The 20995-nt window shown below is 42.2% G+C and overlaps 2 protein-coding genes across 5 annotated transcripts in view; one reads left to right on the top strand and one right to left on the bottom strand.

The window, feature by feature from the left end:
* Nucleotides 1-239: 239 nt before the first annotated feature.
* LOC115359133 (twist-related protein 2-like) lies at nt 240-996 on the top strand. Its single transcript, XM_030051478.1, has one exon. It carries the CDS (start codon nt 240-242, stop codon nt 810-812), a length of 573 nt encoding a protein of 190 aa, XP_029907338.1. The 3' UTR covers nt 813-996.
* Nucleotides 997-9917: 8921 nt separating this feature from the next.
* Nucleotides 9918-20995, bottom strand: part of LOC115359111 (histone deacetylase 7-like) — a 40560-nt gene continuing 29482 nt past the window's right edge. For all 4 annotated transcript variants that reach the window (XM_030051438.1, XM_030051440.1, XM_030051437.1 and 1 more), the window contains 10 exons: nt 20000-20107; nt 19703-19758; nt 18545-18632; nt 17802-17921; nt 15531-15628; nt 12626-12744; nt 12178-12311; nt 12011-12095; nt 10339-10486; nt 9918-10196 (listed from right to left, as the gene is read on the bottom strand). In XM_030051438.1, coding sequence (XP_029907298.1) covers nt 10154-10196; nt 10339-10486; nt 12011-12095; nt 12178-12311; nt 12626-12744; nt 15531-15628; nt 17802-17921; nt 18545-18632; nt 19703-19758; nt 20000-20107 — 999 coding nt within the window. In that variant the 3' untranslated portion in view covers nt 9918-10153. The remainder of the gene's footprint in view (nt 10197-10338; nt 10487-12010; nt 12096-12177; nt 12312-12625; nt 12745-15530; nt 15629-17801; nt 17922-18544; nt 18633-19702; nt 19759-19999; nt 20108-20995) is intronic.

The raw sequence follows: 20995 nt of genomic DNA on the forward strand, positions 1-20995 counted from the left end.
AGAAATTTAACAAGGTAACCGGGAAACAGGAGAGTCTGACTGACATCCAGTCCAATGGAGCTCCAGCAGCCGTAAGTTGAGCCAACTATCTCTTCTTCTTGCTTTCTTTGGACACGGAGAACACATTTCAGAGTAGCTTGTCAAGTGCAGTGTTGTAGACATTGCAAGTGTCAACGAGGGGAAAAGGAGATAAAAAAAAGGAAAGGGGAAAGTAAGAAGGTCTTGCGTGGGACGCTAGAATGAGAGAGGAAGTGTCCTGCACCAACTCCCCTGAAGGAGGGCTGGGGGCCAGCGAGGAGGAACTGGAGAGGGGAGGTAAGAAGAACCTCCAACCAGGAAGCCGAAAACGTTCCCCTTATCCCAAGAAGGACAGCCTTGGCCGGTCCGAGGAGAGTAGCACTGGCAGCCCCAACAGCCTGCTCCCATCTGGGCCGAAGAGGTTGAAGAAAAGCCCTTCGTCTGTGGTCTCGTTGGCTCCCTCTTCGCTAGGCCCCGGCGCGGAGCAGCCCTTTGAGGACCTGCACACTCAGCGTGTCATCGCCAACGTGCGAGAGCGCCAACGTACTCAGTCTCTGAACGACGCCTTCGCCTCTCTACGCAAGATCATCCCCACGCTACCTTCGGACAAGCTCAGCAAGATTCAGATCCTGAAGCTGGCTTCACGCTACATCGACTTCCTCTACCAGGTGCTCCAGAGTGACGAGATGGATGCCAAGCTGGCCAGCTGCAACTACCTGGCCCATGAAAGACTGAGCTACGCCTTCTCTGTCTGGCGGATGGAGGGTGCCTGGGCCATGTCCACCAGCCACTAGGACCCCTTTAACCTCTCTCCTAACCCACTCCTGTCCTCACCTCTACCCACTGCCTCTGCGTGCATCTATTCCTTAATCCCTGAATACTAATAAGTCTTCTCCCTTGGTCTCATCTTATACATTTCAGCCTAAATGTTTCCAAAAATTATTCATGCTACTCTCCCTGAGACCTCCCTGTCTGTGACCTTTGCTACACCAGGCCGTATTTTATTTTCCAGCATTAACATCTGCAGTTGTATCTGTGCTACTATAACTAAAAAAGCTGCCCTTGCTCCCCTCCGCTTTTCCCATTCCAGTGCTTTTTCTTATCTGCGCTATAGAATTTAGTCCAATGCAACAAGCCGCTCCAGTGCAGCGCTTCAGGTATGAACACAATGCAACATAAACACATAAACACACACACACACACACACACACAGAGAGATACAAACATAAATACATCCATACACACCTTTGTTTTCCACGAGTTATCAAAAAAGGGCACTGATAAACACAATTTTTGTTTCATAGGATTTCTTCCCAGGTTCAAAACAGTGAAAATACACTCTTGTATTATCGGTAGCTTTGCAGCTGCCTGAAGAAATAGTGTTAATGAAGTGAACACACATGAAATAAATAGGAAAAACACACATCCAACATACTGTATATATATGCATATACTTAAAAATAAAAATATATAAAACATATACAAATGTGTACACATCACCAATACAAAGGAATCACATTTTCAGTAAAGAAGGTAAAACGAGTAACAAGTTATTGTCATTACTGTATTTATTTATTTATTTATTTATTTTTTCAATTTTGATTAGATGGCTTATTGTGTGGAAAATATATTTCAAGGCCTTGCTCTTGAATACGTCATAGTAGATGTATACAGAATTAAGCTTTCGAAACAAATTTGATATGCTCTTGTAAGCGACTCCAAATTTCTGCAGAAAGATGGTAACTGCATGTGCATGAAAATAGTAAATTTATAAATGAGAATCAAAACCTTGAGGTAAACAGTTAAAACGTGCATGATTACAACACATGCTCAGATGGCTCCCATTCACATACGACACAGATATTGATTATTACGCTACTCAGCAAGCAGCAGGGACACTTATTTGACTTTTTGTTTATGTGTTGAATCGCGGCATTAACGAAACTGTCATCTTTTGACGTTGAGTCTGTGTGTCAATATACAAAAAAATATATATTTATAAATTATGCAATACATGTTTTAGAAAAAAAGTATGTGCTCAAGTCTCTCTGTGAGTAGATAAACTATGAGAATAGAAACTGTGGTTTAATTTGAAAACTTAAATATGAAATATCTATTTTGGCTTCTGACCTGAATGAAGTTGGAACAAAATTGCAATGTACTACCTCCAATTATTCTAAAAATTATAGAACAAACTAATTTTGTATGGCTGATATTTGACTGCTCAGGTTTAATGTTTTTACATAATTTTTTGACATGTCAAAATTTGTTTAGCTGTTAATTAATTCCTATGTCAGTTGTTATGTACAACTGATTCTATATGTAATTGTTAACATGGATATTTGGTATATTAATTTAAGATTATATAAGGTATGTTTTGAGGTTTGCATAACATTAACAGTGTAACAGTGTATTTAACATTATTGTAATCAAGCTGAACAGCACAAGTCCAGTGTTTGGTAGACAACTGTTTTCCTCCAGCCACTTCAGATACAGCCTATTACTTTTCCAACTGTTTAAACACACACAAGGGTCCGACAGGTAGACGACAGGAAGATAACAGAAAGGGAAAGTGAGGGAAAGAAAGAGGAAACACCCCTCTCTCTCTCTTTCTCTCTCTCTCTCTCTCTCTCCCCTGCAGCCTTGCCCTTTCTCCTCAGGATCTTGTATCCAGTGTCGTGCAATCAGGCCCCGCCGGGGCCCAGACAAGCAGGAACCTTTAGATTGGAAACAGTTGTGAGGCATTAGGAAGGTGTGTGTGCCAGGGGGGCACAGGGTGTTGTGCGTGTGTATGTCAGCGAACATGTGCACTTGTGTGCCTGTGTGTGTGTGTGTGTGTGTGTGTGTGTGTGTGTGTATGTACTTGGTTGCAGTAAGCTTTAATTACCTGTGTAACAGCATGCACATGCACTTGTGTGTGGGTGTGAGTGTGCATGTGCATGCGCACACATCTGTACAAAAGTAAACAGGAATACACGTGCAGATGTTTCACTGATAGTATATCTCTCTGTCTCATCTCCTGTTTTCTGGTCTTTCAAAAATTAGTTGAATGTTTGAAAAGTGGTGGGGAGCGGCATCTGAGCGCAGATGACAACCTGCATGATAAGCATTTAATTAGACGAAAGAGGTGAATGTGTGTGTGTGTGTGTGTGTGTGTGTGTGTGTGAAAGAGAGAAGAGCAACATGCTGCAGGAAATCAGATGATTGATTAAGATGAACACACACAAACACAAATTTTCAAACATACACTGACATACATGTACACACACTTGTGAGCAGATATACATAATACACAGATACATGATGTGCATTCACACACACTCACACTCGCACACACACGTATACACACACACACACACACACACTACACATTGTATACAGGCTGTGCTAAAATCACTAAATCACCATTTACATGAGTACTATGATGTAACACGCATCTATCAACAAATGGACATGCAACAGAAGGAAATACTGTAGTTTAATATACTAAACATTAACAATGTGTCCGCATACACTTGAACACTACACACTCCAGATGCATACGTCTATACACACACACACACACACACACATACACACACTCAGCCGCTGGCCATGTGCACACTCCAGGTGTTCCACTCTGCGCTGCTATTAAATCCACAGTGGCCTCTGCAGCGGACTTTGAAGGCTCCAGTGCTGTGGATGGAAAGCCAAGGCCGCTGCATGTGGAGTGGAGTGTCCTTGAACGCAACGTGGTAGTTATTACCTACCACTCTGCTATCTCCTGGGCCATAAGGGCCCGGTGCAGAAAAAGTGCTAGAAACACACAGAGCCTGCAACTTTCCTCAGTATCCAATCAGGAAATGACCAGGGCTGGAAAGAACAAAATCTTCAAAGTTGGAAGAAGTGTGTGAATGTGCGAGTACGTGTATGTGTGTTTGTGCCTTGGGTGTATGGTGTGTGTGCTCAAATAATATGCATTCATGAGTACTTATCTTTGTATGTGTTTTTTTTTTGTTGTTGTTGTTGGTTGCGTGTGTGTGTGCATTTTTCCCATTCATGTGAAAATACAGTGTCAAAACAACAATGAGCAGACAATCTGCACCTTTCTGGTTGTGCGTTCTTATTCCTAAAAAAATATACAATATGAATATACAAAATATGAGGGCCATCTTTGTGTTATGGAGTTGCAATTACTTTTGCATAATTCGATCCAGAAACATGGGCATGTGTTGAGAGAGTGGTAATGGATTTTGAGAGAGTGACTATGTGTTTTAAGAGAAACAGGATTTATTATCTTAATCAGGCTGTTCATGTAGATGTAAATGTGCGCTGTCGGGTTACGTCTGTCGATTTTGCAGCAATTTCCTTTTATTCAAAACAATTTCCTCTCATGGGGGACAATAAAGTAACCTTGACCTTGACCTTGAGAATCTCAGTTGTCTTAAATCATAAAAATCCCTGTCTAACTTCTCTTCATCTAATTGTTCTCCTTTGTGATTGGTAAAGAGTTACCATGGGAAAGTTTTCATATTTTGTACATTGAGCACTGATTCATTGGATATGTATATACATATGTATATGTGGAATACAAAAAAATGAGCATGTATGCACAGTGCACATGCTCATTTCCCTAGACATGTTTTTAGGGTGCGTGGGTGTCTGGCCCGGTGTGGGATTTATAGAACGAGAGCGAGAGGGCTGTTCTGTTTGAGTTGGCAATAACAATACACTCCATTCTGTTTATACTCCAATCAAAATGCCTGTTGCTGCTCTTTCCTCTGCTGGAACCCCCGACTCTGCTGTGTGCATGTGCCTGTGTGTTTGTGCGTGTGTGTTACAGTTTGGATTGACCAGCTGCTGGATGCTCTGCTCTGCATATTAAACCTCTGGCTTTAACTCTGGACTGATCTGGGACCAGATGCAAAGGCCTCTGCCGCCCATCTGCATTTTAAAAGCCTTGCAAATCAACCCCAACCAGAAGTTGTGGGCTTCTGATACTCATCTTTATTTTTAGAGGGACAAACTTAAACCCGCAGCGAGTGCAGGTGCTGGTTGTGTGCGTGCATGAATGTCAGTGTGCATGTGCATCTGCTTGTGTATGGTTATGTGTGTGTATGGTTGTGTGTGTGTGTGTGTGTGTGTGTGTGTGTGTGTGTGTGTGTGTACTGGGTTGGGCTTACTCAGACAGTTGGAGTGATAGAGAGCCATGAAGGAATAAATTCTGGTTTGACACGTAGGCAGGAGTGTTGGACGAAAGGCAAGGCTGCGTGATTAAAATAGTGTTTGCTCCAAAAATGCATCAGGATTTATGAAACATTAATCCAATATGTGGATTATGAATTATTAAAGTGTAACTAAAAGAACAAACAAACAAACAAAAAAAGAACAATCAAAATCTTGGATTTCTTTCATGCTGAATTATTGCATGATCAAATGTGCAAATGTGCATTATTATAGTAATATTAAAGATTTTCAGATTTTCAGTGTAAATGTAATTAAATGAACAAACCCATGCAGTGGAATGGGACAAGTTGCCAACACTTTGTCACATCATGGTCACAACTGAGGAAGTGTCGTGTACGCTACATGGCACAAAACAAGTTATGTCTGTCAATTTGCACTTTTACAGCATAACTAAAATCTTGATGAGACGACACCCACAAAACATTTTGTTGACCTTACTTCTCACTGGATCTCTCTCTCTCTCTCTCTCTCTCTCTCTCTCTCTTTCTTTCTTTCTCTACTTTTCTCGAAGCATGGAAAGGCACACTGTAATTAGGGAGAATTGAGAATGCTCCAGATGAAATGTTTGCTTGTTAAAACAAGAGAGGAAGCTGAAGTTAGGGAGTTGTGGGTATTTTTTGACTTGCCCTAAGCAGAAGTGTTCCGTTGTTTGTTTGTTGTACACTTTCTACCACCAACAAACACTTTGGAGACTGTAATTGGAATATTTTCACTGAAAAACAGTATTTTCACTCCAAGTTAGTTGCCATGAGATGTTTTCAAAGCAGCACTGCTGGTGAAAACATAATGATGTGTGAAATGTTCCTATATTATGAGGGAACAGTGTTAGATATCAGCGTTAACTGCTCCTCTGTGTATTTCTCCTCTCTTTAGAAAACTGAAAAAAGGACAATTCTCTGCCTCCTTGAAGAAGAAATCTATTCCTGACTCAGCGGCAACCTCTCAGCAGAGAAGCAGCCCTTCTCATCTTAAAAAAAAAAATCCCCTCTGTCCTCCTCTCAAACTGGACCGGACACATGTCCTCAACATGTGACACTGACGCGTTCCCCTGAAGCTTGACTCTAACTCGTTTCACTTTGTGTTTCTGAAACACTGAACATGTTTGGAGACATGATAGTCAAGCAATAAACATTCTGAATGACGAAAACAAGAAAACCTAACAGCTGGCCTGCGGAGACAATGAAACAAAATGGCTGCTGGTTTGAGTGCCTTGGGTAACTCTGTGATAACCGTCCACCCGATTTTTTTTTTTTTTTTTTTTTTTTTACAGCATTTCTAAGAGGACGACTCACTGCCAGACGAACATTGAGATGACTAATGAAATGGCACAGAGATGGTTAGAGGGCGGTCACAGCCAATGAATGTTTACAGCTAAGATGCTAATAAGCTAATCGCTCTGGCTCTCACACCCCCATCTTGTGGGACGGGAAGAGCATGAGGAATTATATGCAAATCTTCTACTTTTGTTCTGTAGCAGCTGTACAGCTTTCTGTGTATTTTGGGGGGGTTTAAAGTTTAAAGTGTGAAATTGGTGTATGCACACTGTATTATGCAAACTCTGCATATTCATTACACTTGGCTTTACACAATGAAAAAATGTCCATGGGAAAAAAATCTTTCTATGTAAATCACAAACCACTGATCTTAGATCATAGTACTCCTCTTGTGTTTATTTTTAGATTTTTTTTTTTTTTTCAATGTTGGAAACTTAGAAAACCACTGAATGGATTTATACATTTTACCTGCTTAAGACATCATCACCATTGTATTGCTGTAAGTTCAGTTGTGCCATTAGTGAATGTTGTAGAAAGTTGTATTTTAGAATGCAAGAAAATCAGACCAATGTATGTCTGGTTTCTGCATTGTTTTTAAAAATATATATATTTTTGCAAAATTTATGCTGTGACAAAATGCCTTGTAAAATGTGTCAAATTTACAATGAAGTGATTATTGCTACAGCATAGAGGATTCATTTGTAACCATAGTCTAATTGCTGGTTGGATGATGTTTCTTTTGTATTGTTTGGCATCTGCTTTTGATAATCTTTATTATGTCAGCTCCTGTGGACAATAAAATGTTTTGTTGCTACATAAGTGCAGTATTTTGACATTGCCAGGAAACTAAAAATTCAGGTATTCAGGTGTTCAGGTATGGACAAGAGCCGAGCCCACCTTGCTAAAAAGAAAAATAACAGATCATTAACAAAATAATTCGTGCCCTGAATAATGTGACGATCACAAATCAATGAATCATCTCATTCACATGAAAAAACTAAGTGAATATAATTTACCTTTATTAAGATTTTTTTTTTAAGACAAAAAAAGTAGAAAAGACCAGAGTCGGACATAAACAAAACAAAGTCACTATTTACACTGTACAGAAACAAAGAAAAGGCCAGTTATGAGGAAATGAGATGGGGCTTTTTCTTGGCCTGCAGTTTTAATTAAGATCCAGTTTGTTAAAGCTACCTTCACACAGGTTGGTCAGCAAGGTATTTAAAGGCACATGGGACAATGTTTGTAATTTGGTCTCTCTGCACAGGGTTCATTTCTGAGAACACAAATGCAAAACATAAGACACTTACATTAAGACAAATGATATGAGGTCACTGTCATGAATAAAACAACTTCCACAAAGAACAAATGCACGGCTACACTCGTCTAATGTTTTATATAGTACGGAACTATAACTGGGTTTGTTTGCTTTCACATTGTTGTGACATTAACATAACATATTTTTTTTTTTACATTTCTTGCAACGTAAAGAAAGAAATAAAGAAAGAAAAGGTATATCAAAATTATATATATATATATATATATATATATATATATATATATATATATATATAAAACCCTCTCTATAGCACCGTCAAAATTGTGTAACACATGCAAAGGACACTTCAAAGGGATGGAATTTGAATTTATAAATATAAGTCATGTTAGTTTTTGGAAAAATAGACTTGTTTATGTATCCATCCTGTGCTTTTGGTAATATTCAACTGTTTGGATAGAAAAAGAAACATTCACAAGCTCTTGAAAGTCTTTGAAGTTATTTAAGCCATGCCAGCCCATGGACGGCACATTGTTCTCATAAGCTTTGGTTGCGCTTAACCTGTGTCCAATTGCACTGTGTGGATATTCAACTATCTCAATATTGTAACTCCATGCTAACTGTTAAAATGTCTTCGTTTCGGTCTGGGGAACAAAACATCCCTGACACTGACAGTAAACAGAACGGCACAAGATCAATAATGTGAACAAAGGCTAGCTCACGTGTCTTTGTAACATTAGAATAAAAAAAAAAAAAATGTAAAAGAGATTTAAAAAATACAGCAGGAATGCTCTTCCACAGGTTGAAACACTGGTCCCCTTAACAAGCAACATCCAAGTTAGGATTTTAAGACCTAAGTCATGTGTCTAACCCCACGTTCCTGAGGGCTTTATAAGTGCACTTGTTTTTGTGTGATTGTCACAGGCCTGATCGATGCAGAGGACCAATGGCAAAGCAGTTTTTACGCCACAGTGGTCAGTGGACACATCTCCCGCCCCACCTCCCAAAATCAACCTCACTGCGAGGAATTCCTCATGCTCTGCGATTGGCTGATCTGCATCCTCATTTATACAATCATTTCTGTGTGGTTGCATACTGTAAGAGACATACTGCATTATGTGTAAAAAAAACAAACAAACAAAAAATCTCCTTTAGGAGCCTTTCTGTTGTCGTCTCTCCTTACCTACAGCTTCTAGTACTGCAGTGGCTTCGAGGTATGAGCTCTTCATTTTGACTAATGTCACTGCTATCATTTATCTATACACAATTAAGATGCACTTAGTTAAGACTGCTTTGTCTTCTTTTGTCTAACGGGGAATGAAATAGCAGTCTGGAGTTTTGCTGCATGCACTCACCCAGGACACACACACAAAAAAGAAAGAAAGAAAATCTGAGGACATACAAAACAATATGAAACATATGTATCATAGGCTTCACTGCAGCTCCACTCTTGCTGGATTCTTTAAAAAAAATCAAAAACAAGTATGTGTTGTCATTACATTTTGTGTTGACATTCACAATAAAGTATATCATAGGTCAAAGATATGCATATTAAAATAAGCTGAAAAAAATATTTGACAATATTGCCAACCCAGAAGAAGCTCCATCACGGCCGTGTGTCTCCTCCAGCTTGTGAATGAAGCTTCCTCAAGTTCACATTACAGAATGTACAGTGCAAAACAATCAGAGAAACTCAGATCTTTTCCTTCATTGACATCATCACAGTGGGACGTGTTTTAAGTGCAGGGGACATACAGTATCTGTTCTCCTTCACAGGCACGTCCTAACGGGACTACTTCTTCCGTTCTGAGTAATTGGCTCCAGTAAGCCGAGGTGACCTTTGACCCGCCGCAAGGTTACGACAGTCTGAGTGGTCTCCAACCAGTCTTGTGGGAGTCATCTCCGACGTGAAAGCTCCAAGTCGCAGAGCTGCGCTTTGTCATGTGTCTTCATGCTGCGTCAAGCTGCTCACTCCCAGTGGTCCTTCATAAAATCTGCTTCTGCTTATCTTTCCTTTCACCCTCTTCTCAGTTCATTAAGTGATGCCCCGTTCAGGGGCATCACTGAACTGAGTTTTTGGTCCTCCTCAAAGCGTGTGAAGGACGTGTGGTCAGTGTGTTTGCGGAGGCAGGTGAGCGGTCGGACGGAGGCCAGTAGTTACGCAGATGGAGGTGGCTGAGTTTTGTGTGAGGCGTTGAATACAGCGGTTGAACTGAGGAGGACATCTGCTTCCAGTGATGGTCAAATTGCATAGCTTTGTGTGTGTGTGTGTGTGTAAGCTTGTGTGCATGTGTGTGAGAGTTTGTGTTTGAGTGTGCTGGTACTTGGTCAAAAGTATTTGTCGGGATTTTTTTTTTCTCTACAAGGAATCACCTTTCTCCATGAGTTCATCTTGCTGTTTTCTTGTAAAAAGAAGTGAAAAGAAAGTGTTAATCTATATACACATTAAATCAACAGATGCACATAACCATGATAGTGTATATCTGAATATAATTTGTGACTGGTGTATTTGCACAGTGGCTGATATACAGTTGTGTTTGTTACCTGTCTGAGGCGAGGACGTCCATAGAGAGTGAGGCCAGGGCGCTGACGGCGTCGCTGTCAGAGTCTCGCCGCAGCCTCAACCTCTGGGCCTGCAGATAGGACAGATCCACTGTGGCAGCTGAGGACTTCACGCTCTGCCAGTACTCACCTGGAGGGAGGAACAGGACGGGAAATGAGTGAGAGAGGAGGAAGGAGGAAAGAAAGAGAAAGAAAGAGAGAGAGAGAGAGAGATTAACGGGTCCAGTTAATAATATTTCCTTAAATACATGGTTCCTTGAGAAAAACTGCCTTTACTGTGTCCTCCACATTGCATTAATAAAAAGCACTATCTATATCTGTATCTACTATAGCTGTCCTGTCAAACGTATATCAAAGCCAATGCTCTAAATATCCATGCTGATAAATTCAACACGCAGTCAAATGAAATCTATTCTTAAAGTTATGATTTTCAGGACTAAATGTGTCCCGACACACGCATGTCCTACAAATCAATCACCGTGTGTTTAGGTGTGCCGCATTGTGAATGTGTCCATCTCCGTGTGTGTGTGTTCTCGTGCGTGTTGGGAGATTGCAACTCACATATATTTCACTCCAGGCCTAAATTATGGGCTTAACATTCTTGTGGCTTTGCAAATATTTTTAATTAATCTAATTTAGTTGGGATAACATTTGTGTGCAATCAGGAGGGGATGTTGCGAAGGTCGTGTGCCAGAGAAGTGTTTGAAGATAATTGGAGCCAGGGCGGCCGTGTGTGTGCGTGTGTGTGTGCATGAATGTGTGTGGGAGGGCTGGAGGGAAAGATGGGAGACAGGGATGGAAGGGAAGATAGGTGGCCGGAGAGCAGTAGTGGTGAGGAGATAGAGGGGGACAAATGATGGAAACAGAGATGAAATGCTGGACAAGAAGATTGCCAAGAGCAACACATAGGACAGAGAGAGTCTGTAAAGAGTCCACGGTATTCTGTGCAAATTATGAACCATCAAAATTGGAAACATGGACTGGAAATAGCAAAACTGGCTAAAAATTTCCTTTGTACTACATATGTTTTATGCTCAGATTTTTTTTTCAATCTCAGTAAACAAATTATGCAGTAAATAGACAATGACATGCATTTGTTTAATAAATAATAACAGGCTTTGCAGTATTGGTCCAATCTATGTTACAGTGTCATTGCACAACAGGTCAAAAGTGGCTTGGGAAATCCTGAAATGTCTATAAAATCCATGTCTGTCACCACAACTTCACAGAAATATTTCCCCCATTGCGGCTCCTTTGTGTGAGCATCACTTCTGTTCTCATCTTCATATGAATCCATGAAATAAGGCCATTCCTTTAACTATCACGAACAAAATTCCTGAAATTCAGTTTTTCTTGTGGATATTTTTGCGAAATCAGCATGACAGTTTTACTGAAACATAGCTTACGACTGACCTTGAGGACAGCAAGATAGGAAAAGTGATACAAACATACTGGGGGCGAGACAGTTCCTACAGTGAAAACCTCTCAAACCTCTCACATGTCTTGTTTACTAAATGAGTAGCATGAGAAAACAATGTTATCCCTTATTCTGCTCGCTGTTTTGTTGATGCATCCAAAACCCTATAAAGTAGCAAATCATTTCATCCTGCTGAATGACTGTGCAGTGCTGAGGTGTGGGGCGTTCGCTTCTCACCGTGAGCCTTGATGACTTCCTGCAGGGACCGCACCGCGTTAACACACGGCTTCTGGTCCAAGACAGACTGGGACAGCGGCTCCACCTGGGACACAAACGAGACGCAGTGTTGAGAAGATGGCATACACCCCTAAACACAAACACACACTCAGGGACATCCTTCTCACCCCCATGCCCAGCAAGGCGCTGACGCAGGCTTCAGAGGCGTCACAGATGGCGGTGAGGTCGTGGCCCCCCTCCAGTGCCAGGACCACCCGACCCCCGGCCAGGGACATCAGCTGACGGGTCAGGAAACCAAAACCTGGCGGGACACACACACACACACATACACACAAAAGCACAAACACACACACATGCACAGGTTGTATCAGATGATGACTGTTAAGCTACTAACTCATCAACATTATGGAAAATGATTAACATGCTAACATGGTTTGAAGATTAAGAATACCCATTAGAGCCTTAAAAACTAAATACATGATACACTTTTGTCTTTGTGGGCGTTGGGAGTGGATATCAAGACACTAACTCACATGCATGTGTGTGTATGATGTCATTATGATGTGCAGTGCGTAATTGCATGAGAAGTTGCTTAGGAGGGCTATTGAGCCTTACACTTGGCTGTGACTTTGTAGCCTCCCAGCAGTGCTGAATGTCCCTCGACAGCATCAAAGCCAGCCGACACCAGCACGATGTCAGGAGCAAACTCATGGGCGATGGGCATCACCACCGCTCTGAGGAGGAAGGGAGAAAACAACACGCTGTAGACCACACACACACTTTGATATTCCCACTTCCTCATCAGTAATGTTTGGGGTTTTGAAGTGGTGAAGCCTAGATATAGAAGAAAACGAAGGAGAACTGAACAAATCCGATAATACTTTTCTATAGGTGTAGGTGGATTTGCGGGAAAATGTTACGAGTGCCGGTTCATGAGCGCATTGGACCGGGACATAATTGAAAGTTCGTGGAGAAATTCAACAGGTTCCCCAGAGCAATGAACTGCAGATTTGCCTTCCTCGGCAGTAACAGTGGTGGGAACTGATTGATGGGTTTCAAAACTGACACCAGGATCAAAGCAGCTTTAAAAATATCACCATCTATTTTTTTATTTTTTTTTTACCATATTCAGTTTACGGTTCAACTTTGCCAGTAGAGTAAAACAAATTATATTGTCCTGCAGCAAAGCAAAACTGAAATTACTGTAATGTTAGTGTGGTTAATTTGAAATGCAACAAAAATCATAACATGAAATGACTCTCATGACATCTCTTTTTACACTCACACCGTGTAGCATTTTCTCTGGACTTTTTTTACTGCAAATCTTCACGTCAAGCACTTGATCACTGTGCCTGATGCGCTTTCGGTCAGTGGCCAACAGTGGAAGACTGTGGTTGTACTGGTGCGGCTCCCAGGTGTGAATGTGTGTAACTGTTTAAATGTGAAGCAGAGCACTGCTCAAAATAGAGCATGCCTGCTCTGAAAACCTCCCCTAGATCGACAATAGCTGAAATGTAGCTGGCGCAAACACTTCCAAGGCAGTAAAATCACACAAGCTGAGGCAGGTGGCAGGCGGCAGGTTACTGTGGTGCCTAGATGAGTGACACCAGCAGATAAACACGGGGCTCTAGACATATCTGGACTGTGACACCCGCAACTCAACTCTTCTAAGACCACTTGCCTCGCTTCTCTCCTCACTTCCTCTCGTCTCCTGCTGCCAGTTATTTAGCGAGCGTGCACGGCCCATGCCGCGTTTGATTCCTCTCTCTCTCTGCCTCTCTCTCTCAGGGCGGCAGTTCAAAGGCGTTTGTGAGCCGTCTGGTTCCTATTAGGAGCTCGTCCCTCTTCTCACGTCACTGACAGCCAGCCATCTGGGATCCATTGGGCTTAATTACGCCGCCTTTGGATTCCCTAACAATGCACCCCCTGCCTCCCTCCCCTCCCCTCCTTCCCTCCCCTACCCTCTCCTCTTCTCTCCTCTCCTCCTCTCCTCTCCTTTCCTCTACCCTCCCTCCTCCCGCCACCCTCCCACCCCCAAATCCCTCCTCACTCCGTTTGAACCATAAGCATTTGCCCCCCCCATCCAGAAACGCACAGGAAATCATGTGCATGCACAAACACATGCATGCATAGAACAAAAAACCCTACATGCACTTGCATATGCGCATACCCTCCTTGTACAACTGGCTGTTATGCAGTACACGTGTGTGCTTTGCTACCGTTGATTATAATGACATTCAATTTTGACCCCCTTAGTAATCCTCCCATCGCGCGGGCACAAACACACACACACACACACACACACACACACACACACACACACACACACACACACACTACGTCATAACACTTAATCTCAACTCAATTGAGCCCCCTCTTGATTGCACTACAGTCCCACCACTCTTGACCACAATATTTCCCCTGTCACTAATACACACCCAAAAACAGAGACACACATCATCAACAACCACACTCTGGCTCGCTTTCCGTTCCATCCCAAAGAGAGAGAGAGGGAGAGAGAGAGAGAGAGAGAGAGAGAGAGAGAGAGAGAGAGAGAGAGAGAGGGAGAGAGAGTCTGGAACACCCTGTTTTCTAAATCATGTATTTAAATTGAATTACAGAGCTGGCACCAGACGAGATACTTATTGCATAAACATGAATTCATGATGCATTAAATTTAGTCTGTATAGAATGTTATGCATCTATTCGCACCACTTGATCCACAGCATGACAGCACAGTCGACTGAAAAATTATCATTCAAGCCATAGCGGAGAGTGTGTGTTTTTACACAAACCCTTCATGTGCTGCATGATAGAATTTATGCTCCTTACAAATTTTAACTGCGTGCCATGCTGAAATTTAACCAATCCAGGGAACTTTGACAGAGGGCAAGTTTTACACAGTAAAGTACTATACTGTGGTTAACTGAGGACATTTTACACATGAAAACACTTGCCACTGCCCAAACCTGATGAGCAACACCAAAACCAGACGCCTGCGCAGGAAAGAACCAGTTGTACCTTAATTAGCATCCAGAGCTCCAGTAAACACTGGACTTAGTGTTTCTGACCTGCCTGCTGGCTCTATGGGTTTTTAACCGTACGGGTTAGCCCATTAGCATCCTTCCTTTGACGAGGGGCCCACCCACTGTGCGTGCTGTATGCAGCACCATGCAGACCTCACATACTGTTTAATCATCTGGTGGCGAGCCAGTGTTACTGACAGAAACACTCAGAGTTCATTACACCGCAGAATAAAGCCACACCATATTCATTCAGGGAAGTGGCTTGAATGAAACGGAAAGGTGTGTGGTGAGAGCAAAGGGGTGACTTTACATTAACATTAAGAATTCATGGGATATCATTACCGATGTAATGCCTTAATATAATTCTACATACTGAATTGTCAAGAAGATTTGTGCAGTGTGATGAGTGTAATAATGTCTGAAGTTAATGTGACTGTGGCTTGTGGCCCTGACCTATGGCTGAATGAGAATTATAATTCATTTTCACTTGTTACCTGAATGCTGCCAAGTACTCTGCATCGCCCATGGGAGGGTTCAAACCCCCTGTCCATGCTACATTCACATTGAAGCCCTCGCCTGCACCAGCACCCACCTGGATGGAAAGAGAGAGAGAGAGATGGAGAGAAAGAGAGAGAGGGGGCACGAAAGAACAAACTTTGATTCCCATTCATGTTACTGGTTTAAAACATACACTTTACAATATTATTATATATGCCGTTATGGCTCAGCTTTCTACAGTGTCACACTGAGCTCTGCTGAGCTTTATGAAACTGCATGACAATGACAGATTTGTGTCAACTGTTCACAAAAACGAGCACCACTGTTGCAAAAGTTGCATGGCAGCAATTGAGGGAAAACGACTGCATCTCTTTTCAGCAACACAAGGGAGTGATTACGATTCCTAAATTAAAGACGGATGGCTATTAATTCAACACCCCTGTCCCTCCATTTTGATTTTTGATACAATTTGTCAAATGGCCTTATAAATCATTGAGGGCCACAACAGAGCTACACCCAAATGCGATTCCCAAGCTTTACAGCTATATTGGGACTTATTCTTCATTTGGCAACTGCTGATATTCAGATTTGAGTGGTTTCACAAAATGCCAAGCAGAACCAAGGGACCTCTCCTGTTTGACCCAGAACTTGGAAGGAAGGTCTAAGGATTCCTGCCTCTGTCTTTGTAGTGCTGCTAGCAGCTATTTAGCTGTTTTCTAAGCCCTTCCCCATCAGTCAATGTGTCAGGTTGAGGAGAGAATGAGGAGGCTGACTGACAGTCTCTTGGCAACAAGGCACAGTAATTTCCTTAGTGTGTGTGTGTGTGTGTGTATGTGTATGGGTGCGAGAGGGTGTTTGAAAGAGCAAGAATGCTGATGTGCATCGCAGAGCGTCTGACTCCACTCTTCTCTCAGTGGACGGGATGTTCACAGGGCAAACGAAAAACACATGAGGCTTTCTGTCCTCTGCCAACTGGTAATGTACCCGTGTGCACACGCACATGCACGCGGACACACACAAACACACACAATTCCTCGCTCTTACTCCAAGTCTCTCGCGCCCCTCTCTGTCCTCTTACTCTTTCATGTTTCATGAGTTGCTGGACTGGATTAAACCTCCGCTGGTTTCTGTGTGGTACTCAGCACTCTCTGTTATGGCTATGACATCACACCCCTACCCCATGGCGTGTTATATACCTACACGGGGGACAGTGAGACTCCAGAGGTTTACCGCACAGCTCAATGGAGGTCGAGGGGCCACTTAAGACAAAGCCACATCCAAGCCATCACAGCATTTTATGTACCGTCCCTCATCAGGAGATTTTATGGGAAAACATCGGCTATTTTATCCTCATTATTGTGGGGGAGGATGGGAGAATGGGAGGAGGGAATGTGCGGGATTGAATGGGCGGTGAATGCCACCGTGGGTTGGGGTCAATTCATCTGACTGGGGATATTCATCACACTTGGTTTCTGGAGAGACCGCAGGCGGAATTCATAGGCAGCTGAATTTCCTGTATGCAAACATCAGCATGCAATTGTACCGTAAACATCCTGCTATAAAGTTATAACAGCCAAAGCACTTAAATTCAGTTCAGTTTCTACAATAAACTGAACTGAATTGGAGAAATAAACTTGCATCACGGTGTGCTCAGGTTGTGCTCACTGGATCATGTGCAATTCATGTGAATGTTGAACAAAACAGAAAGTTGGATAAATTGTTGATACTTTGGTTTCGATGCCATGCCCGACCAATAAGGTCTAGTTCTACATACAAGCAAGACCAGAGAAAATGAAGAAAACCCTACTATTATATTATAATTCATTATAATTTGAATTATTGTTACAAATTGTCTTCTAACTCCCACAAATAAATGCTAAAGAAGAGGCAGTCAGCTGTGTAATGTGCAAGCATAATCACCATCATATATTAAATACAATTAGTTATATTAATAAGCAAAAATTTAATACTTGTCTTCATAAAGCACATAGGTGGCATTAATAAAATGTTTTAAAAATATTTTAAAGCATTAACGACTCATAATAGTGTTGGAGATTTCCTCCATAATATGTGACATTATACAGCAAAATGCTCTAAAAGGTGTTCGTGAGTTACTGGGTTCACAAGAATGTGTTTACGCACAGACAGACGGACACCATGACAACACAAACAAAAGCATGCAAACACAGCATTGCTGTGCGCTGGAGGCAGGGTGTGTTCATGTGATGGACATGCGATTATCGTAAGTTCAGGTGCATTCTACCTACCTCAGTGGGATCTCCACTACCAGGGAAGAAGTTGCCATTATCATAGCGATGTAGAGAGATGTACAGAACACTGGGGTCTTTGTAGAAAGCCTCCTGGGTGCCGTTACCATGGTGAACATCCTGGACATTGATTGGATGACAAGTTAGGTGGTTGCAAGATACTGGAGCAGGAAGTTGCCTATAACTACAGCTTGAAGGATTCAAACATTATTTGGGATGCATTTTAATAACCCTAACATTTTAGTTGGGGTTATGTGTGCACAGAAAAGAAACATGTAATCTATTTCAATGGGCTGCTCAAGCTCTTATTACAAGTCATATATTTGTGTGGCCCAAAGTGCAGACAGCTGAGCCTGTCAAGTCTTCTGCCTGTCAATGGCAAACACATTTTTACCTTAAATCTTTTTGGCAGAGTAGGTACCAAGTAGTGTTTGATGCAGTAATACGTCAGAGAGCAAGGTGTTTGTTAAGACACAGACATGACGCAAACCCATTCACATGCATCACATTTGCATGTGTGTCTGTGTGTGCTGAGTGTGTACTCATACGTGCCTGTTTAAATCACACATGGCAACCCAGGACAGCAGTGTCTCTAAATGATAAATAGGAGTGCTACTGTGTAGGGCTGGCCTGCTTCTGGAGCCATGTTTGTGCCCGGTACGTGAAATACATTTGTGTGTGTGTATACGTTTATTCCTATCCATATGGGGACCACTAATGATGGTCATGCGGTGGCTTCTTACCCAATCCACGATGAGGATCTTGCTGACGTTGAGTTTCTGTTGGAGCTGCTTGGCAGCGATGGCTACAGAGTTGAAGAAGCAGAAGCCCCTGTGGACAAACAGGCAGAAACATGGGCCAACACATCTGTTTATCAGGACATCTTAGTGATATCACAGAATCACCATATGGACCTTATGAACCTCAAAGGCATTTCCCTAATACTGAGTTATATGGTGGCTGTACAGTCCAGACAATCACAGCACTGACTATAATGGATACGACTGGGGAAGCTCCTGCCCCACTGAAGTACTATGAATATTTAAGTAAATAAGATAAATTGATTGCATCTCAAGTTGTTGTGTATTTCATCCTCCACTGCTGACAAACAAAAATTTATGCTGAGTCAAAAACCCTGCACTCCTGAGAAATGCAGCACCCACACATTTTTTGTGACAGACAAAGAAACTAGCCGATCTTATCATAAAAATACACTCTACATTCCAGACAACAGCATAGTGTGAATTGCTGGCAGGATAATTGAGATGATTTCAGAGAAAATGAACTCACAACTTGGCGCAGCGCTTCACCCAAGACTCGCTGTCTATGGTGAAGGTGTGCGAGTGGGGGGGAGCGTTGATGTATGAAAAACAATTGAGCAATGTTGAAAGTGTCAGTGTCAGCACGGGTCGTAAAATTGTGAGTGTGTGTGGATGGTATATCATATATGCTGTCCAAACTCCCCTCATCAAGAAAAGTCATTATCATTCCATAAATAACCAGTGACAAGCACTGCTGAGCACACACACAGTCCCAGCTGAATGTGGTTAGCTGGCTAATGCCTCCTATCAAAGACTGACACACGTGCGCGCTGTGCACACACAGAAACGCACACACACACGCACACACATCAAAACTCTTTTAAGGTTCTTTGTCTTGTGTCTTGAAAGCTTTAAAGAAACAGAGCAGAGGAGGTAGTCTGCCTCGGGCAATAGGCAGGTAGAACACATCACACAAACGCAGACATAAATGCATTAAGACGGAGAGACAGACTCGCTCTCTTTCTCTGGAGATGTATTTGATCTGTAAAAAAACCTCTGAAACTTTTTTTTGGAGAGACCTCCTGGCTCTTGGTATGTGTGCTCATGTGTGCATGTGTGTGTACATGCTGCTGTACTTACAGAGGGGAGGAGCGAGTTGCATGGTGTCCAGGGGGCCTCACCACTGCAAAGCCGTTCTGGGGGGAGAGGAACAAAAATTTAACACCTTGCTACTTTCAGAAAAAAAAAAAAAAAAAAAAAAAAAACATCTTGAAATTGCTTATGCATAGTTTATCCATATAAACTGCCAGCTGAAATACCCAGTGGAGTATATGCCAAAGAATATATAATGGTGTTTACCTCAGCACCTGTTGCGCTCACACATTCCTGAGAGACTACATAGCACAGATGATAAGGTAACTGACAACAAAGACACACCTTCAACTCTCCTTGTGCCACTTTAAGCGCCAGGTCTGTGACGCAGCCTGCAGCCATTCGGGATGCTGTCGATGTGTGCATCTCGTTCCAGATAGTATCTGTGTCTACCTATCAGAAACACAATCACCAAACAACAATCAGGCAGTGATTACGGCATCATAAAGTCACAAGCTGAAACTTGAAATTGCTGGTTTTTATATCAAAGTTATACAAGTCAGAGGAAGACGTGGCAGGGTTCATATGGAGCGGTTTAACAAGTAGTTTAAATGTGAAAATGTCCAATAATTATCATTGTGGTGATTATTTTAAAGGTCCTATAGATTAGGAATTCAATTCTTCTGTTAAGGTAGGGAATCTATGGAGCCCCCCGGGATCAGCTGGAAAAAGAAAAAAGAGCCATGTGCATATCTGTGCTCTCGGTTTAGAAATCTGTGCACATGATTTAAAAACAGTGCTCTCAAATTCATAATCCATGTCGCCATATTACAAATCCATGCCCATGAATTACGAATGCATGCAGTCAGATTTGGATTATGAATCCATGCCCATAGATTTGTCCACCTGTGACTCCTGTAGACAATGACAAATGTTGAGAAACTCTCTTTTTTCACATCCTCTATCTCTTCATCCCATCCATTCCGGGAATAAAAAAAACCCCGCCCTGCATTTCTATGTTATTCCATGTTTCAAAACTCACATTTCTGGTGGTTTGGCTAAGCGGAACAATGAAATCACAGGAATTTCTTTTATCACCGACTCTGCCATCTTGTTCCAATCAGCCCACTTCACCAGAGCAGCCAAGGGCCGGAAATCCAGGAAGATCAGTCGTCTTATCAACAGACACCCTGCCCCCTTTTTTGTCTACCCACTCTCCCCTTCCTTTCCCAATCTCTTCTTTTCCTTCTCCTCCTCTCATCTCTCGTCTTTTCTTCCCTCAACCTGCTCTCAGGGGTCTCATTATCTGTCCTTCTCCTTATCAAAGTCATACAAAGGTTT

This window comes from Myripristis murdjan, chromosome 5 (assembly GCF_902150065.1).
Source record: "Myripristis murdjan chromosome 5, fMyrMur1.1, whole genome shotgun sequence".
Lineage (NCBI taxonomy): Eukaryota > Metazoa > Chordata > Actinopteri > Holocentriformes > Holocentridae > Myripristis > Myripristis murdjan.